We start from the raw sequence: 12,675 nt of genomic DNA, 5'->3' as shown, positions 1-12,675 counted from the left end.
CACATTTAAATACTCCAGTAAAGTACAAGTACCTCAACATTTTACTCAAGTACAGTACAATATTTTAACATAATTATATATATTTAATTTATTTCACATTTTAAATAAAGCAATTAATTCGGTTAACAATTTGTTAGTTTTTTCCTTTAAAAAATAACAAAAAGTAAATACAAGACTACCGTTAAAGTACCGGATCGATAAGCAGTATTGATAAGACTAGTAGTACCGTAGAAAACCTTAATGATACCCATCCCTAGATATTACACTAGTAAAGTGTTAAGAGAGTGAAATGTTGCTTTACGAATTTCAACATTTGATGCTGTCACCTTGATTACAATTTCAGATACCTGTATTTGCCTAACTGAATTGGTTTAAAGAGAGAAAACATTTTGACTAAAAGTTGACTAAAATGTAATTTTTCATCGACTAAAAGTAGACTAAAACGTTTTGACTTTTCGTCGACTAAAACTAGACTAAAACTATGAAGGATAGAAATAACTAAAATGTGACTAAAACTAATTACCATTTTCGTCTAAAGACTAAGACTAAGACTAAATCAAAAACAGCTGCCAAAATTAACACTGCTATACTTCCGAACGCTCCGTCCCCGGCAGATCTCTGTGTGCCGCTGCAGCGTGTCTGTTAGGCCCCGCCCCCCGCACACAGAGAGACAGAGAGAGATCGCTCTTCTGGAGTGAAGAGAGCGGAAATAATGATATTGCAAGTTAGAAATGTAAGATGCATTTTGACAGACAAGACGGGCAATTGGGGGAAAATATGCTGCATTTTGAATGTCCGCTAGTCCACCATTAACACCTTAGTCCCGTCTCGTCTCGTCAACGAAAACTAAATATACATTTCGTCAAATTTTCGTTATCAAGAATCTATTTTTAGCTCGTTATCGTCTCGTCTTAGTCATGTAAAAAAGGTCGTTGACGAACATTTTTCGTCATAGTTTTCGTTGACGAAATTAACACTGGCTGACTCACCATTCACAGGTGTCTTCTTCTCCTTCTTCTTTATTTCAACCTCTTCTGATTAATAGAACAGAAACAAAACTCCAAACTTAGTTAAAACAATTAAATATAGTTTATTTCCTTTATTTGAAACAGCTTTTTTTGAAGAATGTGAGTCATGGATTAACACTTACGAAATAATAAACTCCAGATACAATTCAATTAAAAGGAATTAAACTAAATGACCTGATTTGGAGTATACTAGTCCAGTTCTTCTGATCCATTGTGGATATACATATTGCATATTTTTACGATACTTGGAAGACAAAATAAAACTACCCATTGTGATGATGTTTTGTTTAGAAATAGGTTATCTAATAAAGTAAAGTATAAGGATTTTAGTTAAAATTAATGGCTAACATTATCTATTATATGTATAAAGCCAGGTATAGGTTGTAAATAAATACATTTAAAATAAGCAAAAAATAATGGCAATCATTTTGTGTGTGGTAAAGTTATCCTACCTGTTTCCATGACGACAGCTGTTGCAGTTGTTCTGGTGGTGGTCTGGAGGATGGTCGGCTCAGGTTGCACTGATAATCAGAAAAGACATACCTTGTTTAGCTGAAAAGTATGTTAGTAAGTCCAACGTTACTCATGTCTGCTCGGCAGGAGAGATTTCTTTTTTTTCTCCATTAAAATAAACTTGTTAATAAATGGAGCCACATGGACTTAGCTTAATTCATTTAAAAAGGCAACCATATAAAAGGAGAAATCTGTTAGTTTAACTGGGGATTTAATTACTCTGTTGATTTAAAGCTAAACAATGATTTTATAATACAAATAACAAAACATCTTGGTGGTGCAACCAAGCCATAGAATGCAATTACTGGAACTATTTTACATTTCTTTACCCTGCATAAGCTTATAATCTACAGCATTACACTAAGTATTTAATAAGCATTCCAATACATGTGTGACACAATGGTAGTTAATTATTCTCATAAAAATCTTAACTTATGAAATGAAGGGATTTCTATCCACTGGCTTTTCATTTGAAATTGAAACATGAAGTGTTGAGCTGAACAACCTGATGCACTAAGAAAAACCCATAAGTACATGCAGGAGCTGATCAATCAAACTACAAATAAAAGAGCTCTAGTACGCCATGCTTCAAATAAAACCCTGGTACCTTCTGGAGCTGAGGTAAATAAATACTCTCTTTGACAATACATGTAATAAATACAATGATCAGTGGAACAGTAGAAGCACACTGGGGTCTTCTTTATTTTGAAAACCTAGCACAATCTGCTTTTGTTTATGTTATTTTTTCAGAAAAGATTGCATTGTGTAAATGAAGTTTTTGAATTCCAGCCACAGGACCACCTGTGAGGACGGAGAGTCTGGCCTGCAGCTTCCCGTTACACAGGAACTCTCCGGAGTCCTCTGGCTGCACGTCCTGGATCTGCAGGGCCTCGTTCCTCAGGCTGATCCGGCTCCTCTCTGCTCTCACTGTACCGTTCCTGAACAGCGTGAGCAGGGTCTCCCACCGCCCCCCCTCCCTCCGTTGGGACCACTTCTTCTTGCGTTTGGAGGAGTCGCTGCAGGGGAGCAGCAGGGTCCGGCCTGCAGGAACCAGGAAGTCCTCGCCTGAGGGCACAGACACAGAGGGATATGGACTCTGTCATCAGGGAATGGAAACTCTTTAGTTGAGCATTGACTTCAAACATAATGCTTGAACACTGGTACTGATGTCGTATGATTCTGGATGATTTTAATTGGAAGGCTTGGCCAAGGAAACAAACAATTGCATTACAAAACAGAATACAGAGAAGTGTTAATCTGGTTTACCATTGTTGGACAAACTCTCCTCAGCTCTGAATATTTAACCCACTCTTAGGACATATGTGCCTGTATATAAACATGTCTACCCTCCAGAAACAGAGGCGCCACCTAAAGATTGACATGGAAATCACAATTGTTATCTTTCTGGTGTGACCTAACAGCGACCTACGACCTACCTGAGTGATTCCCAACATGAAAAGGACATTCATCCTCATATCGAAATATCCATAAAGGGTAATGTACTGTATTTATGTATATAAATATTTAGGAAATAGCTGAAATGTATAAATGACTTAGACTCAAGCCACACCTTGACACTGTCATTTGTTTCCAACTGTGACCTAACTCAAAGCTTCACTTGCTATCCAACTGTTTAAAGACACGCTTCTCTATATGTTCCTCACTCCCATAAAGCTCCACATTTAGCAGCCTACCTGTCATCACCTGCAGCTCGGCCACCAGATGCTGGTTACAGCTGAAGGCCCCCCCGTCAGAGTCATCGAGCCGCAGAAGGCAGAGCCCCCCGTCAGACAGCAGGTGGTAGCGCTGGGAGTCCTTGTTGGTCTCGTAGCTGCCCTGCCGGGACACCAGAACCTTCCGGTCACGGTGAGTCCAGACTACATCAGAGCTGTCGGAGCCCCCGCACTGCAGACAGATGCGGTGGTCCTCAGGGACTGAAAACCGGACCACTGCTGGAGGACAGAAACAGATCTGAAACTCTCTTAGGGACACCGGGAAGTTCATGAAGACTCTCATAGGACCGATCCATTCCAGGCTGACCTTGCCAGAGGTCACAAAGTGTTTCTATTTTATTTCTGATGTCAGTAGTTACTGTAAACCCCTTGGACGTGGCACAGGTCAGCCTGGTCCTTGCAGACACGAAAAAGCAGAGTGGAACACTGCATGTTACACTAATCTAATGCTTTAATATTTAGGGGAGATACGAGTAGCCCCTTCTAATTTGGACTAATCCTCATTTTGGTTGAAATCTCATTGGCTCAGGCATTTTCATCGATGACACTTGTGCAGGGCCCTTTTGGGATGTGTTCCGAGGCGGCCTAAAACGTTTCAAGGCATGATGAAGACAAAGCCCCGTTAAATGTGTCAGCCCAAGGTTTGATGAACGCTTGATAAAATTCCAAGTTCAGACTGGATGACACCATTGGACCAGGGCTTAATAATCAAATCAAAATAAGTTCAGCTCTGTAAGAAGTTACCTCATTTTGATAGTTGCAGTATAAATAGACTTTGAATAACTAAATGATACCTTTATAGCTAACTTTCATATAGAGTATGGATAATGTTTGTGGGCAGTGGGCTAGTGCACTGCTCCTCAAATCAAGGGAGCTGGGGAACATTTGTTGTGTCCTTGGGCAAGACCCTTCATCCTAAATTCCTCATGTGGGTATATTGTCCAAAGTATTGATGTATTACATGTCTGATAAATGTATTATGTAAGGTAAATCGCTCTGAGCACTTGGAAGCGCTACAATAAATGCATTTAATTATTATATTGCTGGATAGTTTTTAAACCAGTTCACATTTCCCTGTTACATTACGTTTAGAAAGATATATTTGTTTAATAATTGCATAAATAAACACATGATGCCATCATTATAAGCACCATATCATTAAACAGAAATACTCTTTCTTCCATATTTCCCAGCTGCTGTTTTGGATGCAGACTTGTGTCACTCACTTCCTGCTGATGGTCCTTTTTTAGCCTTATTTCCTGTTTTATCTCATGGAAACATGCTCCATTCGTGTCATCCAGTCGGTCTCAAATAACAAGGCAGGAAATAAACTATCAGATAGAATAACAATGACTGCAAGTGCTGTTGTTATTTATGTTAAAAATTGAAATATGCAGAAAGGTTTTTATCTAATAATATTAAGTTGAAAATACAGTATGATATGAGCAAAAGGGCTAATTTTTGTATTTTCTCCCAAAACATATTTAATTATAATACAGTTTAAAATTAGTCATAGAAAATATTGCCTTTAATGTGTATATTATCGCATATTTTTATACAAATGTATATCTAAATCATATACAAACCCCAATAACTTCCTTTTCAAACAAAAAAACGATCTTTATTTATAATAAATTATTTTTTTATGGGGTTTTAATACAACAAAGAGCTTTAGATAAAATACATTCAAAACTAAAAACTATTATTTAATATTTAGCTGAGTATTTAGGGTCTCAATCTGTGAGGTTCTTTTGTAAGCCTTGTGAGACAACATATTTCTAGGAAACATTTTACACCATTTAACACCAGAGAACACAACTATTAAAACTACAGTTATTAATATGAAGAAATGCAAATATGATACACACCTGTTGCTGTGGAGTTTCCACTGCATTGAATCAGAACTGTGTGCAGGAACAAAGCGTCACAGAAGATCATTAAATGGCAAATCTTCAGATGAAAAGTATCAAACAGCATAGCTGCTACAGACCTCAGCCTTAGCTTCAGCATGTGAGACACTTTTCCACTTGTTCCAGTCTTTTACTCCCTCTTCCCTGCTTTGTACTAAACTGAGCGTCATCGTCCCTGTAAATAGAGCTGTGTATTCACAGCATTCAGCTGACACCTTCTATAAGGACTGCAAATCTATCAAGTTGTATGAAACTACCATTATAGTTCCAGAACTATACAGATTCAATATTTTACCTTTTCTAAATTCTGAATATTAACAGGATTCAGCATTTAAGTACATAAAATATGAAAATGCTTATGTACCGTACAGTGTGTGAATTTCAAACAACACTTACAAATATACGGTAGGGGAGACCAGGGACAGTTGTAACACAGGACAGTTATAACGCCTTCAATATCTCCAATCATAAACAAGCTAGAGTGATGAAACTCACTCTGCACATGCTCAGTTAGATCGAAAGATCGCTGTGAAAAAAAGGAGCCACGTTTAAATCTCTCGCGAAAGATATCAGCAAAAGTGTGTTTCTGAGGTAAAAAATTAACAAAAATGATGATGTACAAATAGCTCCTACTTGAAGGACAGAACAAACTTTGTCTCAATAGGCAATTACAAATCAACCCTGATAAATATGTCATGCGGGGTTCCTCAAGGCTCCATCTTAGGACCTTTGCTTTTTAATATTTATATGCTACCTCTGGCTGAAATGATTAAAAAGAGCGATCTAAGCTATCACATCTATGCAGAAGACACCCAGATTTATTTTAAAATTACACCAGGAGACTACTCTCCGATTAGAACACTGAGCAAGTGCATTGAGCACAACACTGACTGGATGACTCAGAACTTTCTCCAATTGAACAAGCAAAAAACTGAGATCATTGTTTTTGGAGCAAAGAAGGACCGATTAAAAGTAATCGCAGAGCTTCAGTCGGCAGACTACAAAACAACTATAAAGCCAGAAATCTGGGTGTAGCGATGGACTCAGACCTGAATTGTTCACATTACAACAGTCATTAGGTCTGCATACTACCACCTGAAGAATATATCACGGATTAAAAAACTAATGTCGCAACAGGATTTAGAAAAGCTTGTCCATGCTTTTATTTTCAGTAGACTCGACTACTGCAATAGTGTATTCACAGGGCTCACTGAAAAATCTATTAGAAAGCTGCAGCTGATTCAGAACGCTGCTGCTCGAGTACTCACTGACACTAGAAAAGTGGATCACATCACTCCGGTTCTGAGATCATTACACTGGCTTCCAGTCTGCCAAAGAATTGATTTTAAAATACTACTGCTAGTTTTTAAATCACTAAATGGCTTAGGACCGAGGTATATAGACGACCTACTCCATCACTATGAAGCATCCAGGAGTCTCAGGTCTTCTGGGTCGGGTCTGCTCTTTGTTCCGAGAATAACCACTAAACATGGAAAAGCAGCTTTTAGTTATTATGCCCCAACAATCTGGAACAAACTGCCCAAATCGTGCACGTCAGCAGAAACACTTCCTATTTTTAAATCCCGACTAAAAACGCACCTATTTGCCGCTGCTTTCAATTGAGCTGCCCATACTCACACTACAGTATGCCTTTTTAGTCATGTATTCTGTACCTGCTGTGTTTATTTATTTATTTTATTTTCATTATCTTTGCTTTTTATGCCTGTTTTTAAATGCCTTTTTAATAATGTATTTATGCTGTATTTGTTCTTAAATGTCTTTTGCTTTTAATGTGTAAAGCACTTTGAATCGCCACGTGCTGAAAAGTGCTATATAAATAAAATTGCCTTGCCTTGCCTTGCCATGTCTTTTTTGGATACTGTCTTGAGGTCAAATGTCTAGGAATCCAAACTAGTATTATTAGAATCACTGTTTTGTAAGCTAAAAATATAACTAGCTAAATATGGTTCAAGCTAGCAATCAGGCAGGTTCACAGGGGGTGAAAACATGACTGGTGGTCCTGTATGGCAAGCCATTTGAGTATTTATTCCATATCCTTGATATCAGATTGCAAGGAGCCGTACACATGCCGCAGTTTTTGCATGGCTGTGTCTTTAATTGAAAGCCCAGTGGCGATCTGTTCATCTGTCATACTGATCATACAGTCAATAACTTTGTTGTTATCAGCATCTGGTTAGCTAGCTATGCTAACGAATATAAGAAGCTTTTTCTACAACCAGTGAGGTAAAAGCACATCTTTGTATGATCATTATAGTTATAAAAAAACAAGAGAATAAAGTAAACAGGTATAAAATACTATATGACAGTAAAAAAAAGTTATTAATAAACAAGAATACAGTTTAAAAGGGGAGTGATTTGTAAAATATCCATAAAGAAAATCTGCTTAGAGTTCTGTTTCATATGGGTGTTTAGAGATGTATCCATAGATCTCCTAATGTTGCTCTCAAAGTGCACCAGATTGATGCTTTTAACTTCAACATTTAAAACAAAATCTTCCCGGGGGAGCATGCCCCCCGGAACCCCTAGAGGAGGTTAGGTCCCCCCCCCCACTTAAATCATGTCCACATGAATAAGAAACTAAATACATTTGCAGACATCTTGTGTCCATATCTTTCTGCTTTGGGGGTCATGCCACAACCGTGCACGTGCATTTATACACGAGTCATGGTAAGATATCTGGATTAAGAGGTTGCTTTTTCTTTGCACAACATGAAAGAAAGGCCAAATGAATGGGCTGTGATTTTAGTATTTTTAAGCAGAGGTCACTAATTTGTACGGCCCTTGGAGGATGTTGAAAAAATGTAAATGGCCCTTGAGAAGAAAAAGGTTCCCCACCCCTGATTTAAAGACTCAAATCATATTGTGCAATACATCTATTAGTAAAAGGTTAAAAGAAGATGGTTTGCACAATATAACCACAAATATAAACATTTTGTCAAGAAAACAAGACAAGAGATGGCAGGTTATTTTTGTATTTCTTTAAAAAAACAGGATAGGAAAACATGAATCTTATTGGCAGATCATAATGTACAAACAATCTATTGCTGGCCTTAAGAGAAAAACAGGGAAAAAAAGCGTCTAACAAGTGACACGAGGCAAGCAGCCGGTAGGGGGGGAGTCGGACCTGGCGGAGCGGCCTGGGGTCAGATGCAGTCCGGTCTGGACTGAGACTTCATCCCTCGCAGCGTCTCGCACAGTCTGGGGCTGGTTCTGATTCAGTTACCTTTATTATTTCCAGTAATGAAAGCGTTGCTTATCAAGGAATATGGGGACTCATTGGGCAGCAGTGTGTCTGGCAGAACAAATTAAACATAATGAATAACCAGAGTTATATCTCTCACAGGCTCCGCCCTCTACTGGACTCTATGGTCATATCATGCAAGCATTCATCCACTGAGGCACCGGGGCGGGCCTACCTGAATGCGCGCGCATCTCACCGCATAAAAGGAGGCCTCGCCTCTTGACTGTCATCCCTTTCTCTTCAGCAAGCAAGAGAGACACACTGAGTGAAGAGAGACGGATAAAACGACAAACAAACGAAGAAAATGGACTCACCATTGCTGGAGCAACGGCCCTGTCCTTCGTGTCCGGGCGTCATTGCAGGCGCCGACCTCCACCGCCAGTGCATCGAATGCCTGGGGTCCGACCACCTGGCGGCCAACCTGGGCCCGCTTACGGCCTGCCGTTTAATCCCTCGGCTCAGCCGCTGCTAGCGGCTGGTGCAGTTTGGGGACTGCTACGTCTCTCCGGTGGAGGACCCAGAGCTCGACGTGGTGGAGATGGAGGACCACGAGGAGGGAGTGCCCTTCGTGTTCGCCATGCCAGCGCCACGCCAAGACAGGACATCCTGTCTTGCGTGTAGGCTTACCGCTCCCCCCACCGCTGCCACAGAGGCCGGTGAGCCGCCTACGTCAGGGCTTCTATGGCCCGGCCCGTCCGGCGCAGCCGGCCTTTGTTTCGCACCCCCCTGCCAGACATCTGGCGGTATGTGGAGACGACGTGGCGACAGCCACTCAGGACGAAGGCTCCGGTGACGACGTGGGCTGGAATCCTCAGGGTGCAGGGCCACTCGGAAACGGAGTGTCCCGGTGTGCCCCCCATGGATGACTGGCGGCCCATCTACTTCCGCAGGCAGCCGGGTGGGCAGAGGGGAGAAGGCCCCTGCCCCCGGCCAGTAATCTTGGCGTGTTGGGAGTGTCGCTGATTACCCCTCAGCAGGACACCCCCGCCCCCCCGCCTGAGGACGGGAGTGATTACTCGCACCGCTGCGTGGGCCAGATGAATAATCTGGTCCATGGTATGGCTACCGCAGTTGGCCGTGTGATGTCACTGGCCACCATGGCGTCGCGTCACGTGTGGCTATGTCTGGCCGCACTGGCCAAGAAGGACCGAGACGATCTCCTTGGGGCCCCCGTTTCCATGGAAGGGCTCTTCGGATCGAATGGAAGCGCAGCTGCGTGTTAACGGAGTGAATGGACAGGACGCTGAGACTGGGTTATTCACTCCAGTTTTGCAGCATCCCTCCTCCGTTCACAGGCATAAGAGAGGCAAAGCTAGATAGATAGGTTTTCTCTCGGCAAAAACAGGCAGTGTCTGCTGTGCGCACTCAAGACAGAGAGGGGGGGCATTATTCCCTTTACTTCCTGGTTCCCAAGAAGACAGGCGAATTCAGGCCCATTCTGGATCTTCGCAGCCTGAATCTCCACATTGCACACAGACAATTCCAGATGTTAACTATAAAACAGTTACTGGGACTGGTGCAGCCAGGCGATTGGTTCACAACCATCGACCTGAAGGACGCTAACTTTCATGTCGAGATTGCTCCGAAACCCAGAAAGTATTTGCGTTTTGCCTTCCAGGGTGTAGCCTACGAGTACAACAGACTACCGTTCGGCTACTCCGAACTCACGTTCAGCAAATGTGTGGCCACAGCGCTCCAACCGCTGCGCGCCCGTGGCATGAGAGTTTTCTTTTATCTGGACGACCTCATAAGGCGCGTTCACACCGGAGTACTTTTCCCCGTACTTTTCCCGTTTAGTTCCGTTAGTACCCCTTATGTTGCGTTCACACCAAAAAGAGTACTTAGTGCCGGGAACTTTTACCCCCATTTTTAGTGCCCGCTAGAGAGGTGGTACCAAAAAAGTACCAAAAAAGTACCAATTTCTATTGGCTGGGCGAATTGCAAACCACGCCCCGTAAAACTCAGTTTTGTGAAGCCGCCATTGTATTTGTGGCATTAGCATTATTAGCATTAGCATTAGCCCCGCGCACCAACGGAGAGAGAATAACTTATGGCAACACAAAGAAAAACATGGGAGCGGTGGAGTGATGAGGAGGTGTCGGCATTCTGGCGATTTACTCGGAAGGCTTCAACTCCGGGGACTTCCGGCCGGGGACTTCGGGCGGCAGTATGTGCCGTGAAGTTGTTTGCGGCCTGCCAGTAAACCTAAAGCAGAAGAAGACGAAGTGACGTCAGCGGCTCATTTGCGTAATCTTCCCTCAGGGAACTTATTCCGGTGTGAACACGATCTGTACTTAGTGCCCTGGGGTACTAAGTGCCGGGGCACTAAGTGCCGGCACTAATTACGGCAAAGTACTTGGTGTCAAAGCGGCTATAGTCATGGCCAGGTCCACGGAACGGGCAATGTTTTACACAGCCCAATTGATCCTACACCTAACCAAGTTGGGTTTTGCGATCAATTGGAAGAAGAGCACCCCCATACCTATCCAACAGGCGTTGTATTTAGGAGTGGTGCTCGATGCAGGCAGGCTACGCGCCACCCTGTCAGAGAGCAGACAGGCATCCTTGCTTCGGGCAGTTTGCAGACTGCGACAGGGGGCAACAGTGACAGCTTTGACTATCATGCAGACTCTGGGTCTCATGGCGGCTGCTCACGTTGTGGTCCCACTCGGGTTACTGCATATGCGCCGCCTGCACAGGTGGTTCTCCAGCCTGCGTTTATATCCCAAGAGGCGCAAACGGCGTCTGGTGACCATCCCCCCCTCCGGAGGGCAACCTCCGTTTCTGGGGTCCCCGCATCACAGTGTTTACGGACGCATCCGGAACAGGATGGGGAGGGACCTGCCTGGGGAGAGCTATAAGTGGGCGCTGGTCTCTAACAGAGACACGGCACAGCAACCTCCTAGAGCTACGGGCAGTAGTGTTGATCCTCCAGCATTTCAAACCCTTAATTCGGGGGAGACATGTAATGGTCAGGAGTGACAACAGCACCACAGTGGCATATATCAACAGGCAGGGCGGAGTCCGCTCCGCCGCTTTGTTGACCACAGCGGAGAAACAGTGGTTATGGGCCTCTGAGGTGGTGTTATCTCTGAGAGCCCTCCACATTCCGGGTCTGGAGAACAGGGGGGCCGACCTCATGTCGAGAGGCGGACCCCTGCCAGGCGAGTGGGCGCTTCACCCGGAGGTGGTGAAGCGGATCTGGGCCCGGTTCGGGAGAGCAGAGGTGGATCTGTTCGCCAGCCGGCGCAACAGCCACTGTGCGCTGTAGTTCTCCATGGCTCTGAGTGACGACCCGCCCTTGGGGGTGGACGCGTTTGCACACGAGCCATGGCCAAGGAACCTGCTCTACGCCTTTCCACCGCTGCGTCTCATTCTCCCTCTCCTGGGGAGAGTGAGGCGAGAACGTCTGTCAGTCATCCTAGTAGCGCTGGATCGCGTCAGGGCTCCGTGGTACTCAGAGATGACACAGTTGAAGGTGGGCCAGCCCTGGGCGCTTCCCCAGTTCTGGGGGGCGATGTCTCAAGAGGCAGGTGCAATCGGGGCGTTACCCACTCTGGGCCAACCTCTCCAGGCTTGGCTCCTGAGAGGGACAGGCTAAGGCAGGGTGGATTGTCTGATAGTGTTATTCAGTATATCCAGGCAGCTAGAGCGGGATCCACCACAGGCCGAAGTGGCTTGAATTCCAGCAATGGTGTGAGGAGCGGAAAATAGAGCCCCTATCTTGTGAGTTGGGATCTATTTTGTCGTAGTTACAGTTATTGGTGGACAGAGGGCTTGCTCATTCCACAGTGAAAGTGTATGCAGCAGCCAGTATCTCGTCGTGCCATGAGGGATTTGACGGCAGGTCAGCCTTTTCTCAGCCACTGATGTTGCGGTTTTTACGGGGGGTTAGGAGGCTGCGCCCAGTAGTGCACGCCTCCGCCCCGCAGTGGGACCTGCCGCTGGTGCTCGAGGCTCTGGTCTCAGAACCATTTGAGCCTCTGGAGCTCTCCTCCCTGTAAGCACTGTTGTGGAAGACAGCATTGCTACTTGCCTTAACGTCAGCCAAGAGAGTGTCCGAGTTAACCGCTCTATCGGTGCACCCGAGTTGCTTGGTGATCCGGGGTGACCAGAGCCGGGCGACACTCAGACCGAACACCTCCTTTGTGCCCAAGAGCCTAAGGAGTGCGTTCAGGTCGAGGGCTATTCAGTTGGGGGGCTTTAATCTTCCACCCCATAATGGGGAG

General features: G+C 44.3%; 1 protein-coding gene across 4 annotated transcripts in view; it reads right to left on the bottom strand.

Annotated features, from left to right (window-relative positions):
* The window catches only part of LOC117478442, a 31,303-nt gene that overhangs the window by 4,089 nt on the left and 14,539 nt on the right, over positions 1-12,675 (bottom strand). Inside the window, exons 4-8 of one of the 4 annotated variants that reach the window (XM_034125497.1) lie at positions 5,143-5,178; positions 3,236-3,493; positions 2,343-2,606; positions 1,481-1,549; positions 990-1,034 (exon numbers count right to left, since the gene is read on the bottom strand). In XM_034125497.1, the coding sequence (XP_033981388.1) occupies positions 990-1,034; positions 1,481-1,549; positions 2,343-2,606; positions 3,236-3,493; positions 5,143-5,178 (672 nt within the window). The remainder of the gene's footprint in view (positions 1-989; positions 1,035-1,480; positions 1,550-2,342; positions 2,607-3,235; positions 3,494-5,142; positions 5,179-12,675) is intronic. The other 3 variants (XM_034125499.1, XM_034125498.1, XM_034125500.1) reach the window with 3 other exon arrangements.

This window comes from Trematomus bernacchii, unplaced genomic scaffold (genome assembly GCF_902827165.1).
Source record: "Trematomus bernacchii unplaced genomic scaffold, fTreBer1.1, whole genome shotgun sequence".
NCBI lineage: Eukaryota > Metazoa > Chordata > Actinopteri > Perciformes > Nototheniidae > Trematomus > Trematomus bernacchii.
This window is presented reverse-complemented; position numbering and strand designations above follow the sequence as displayed.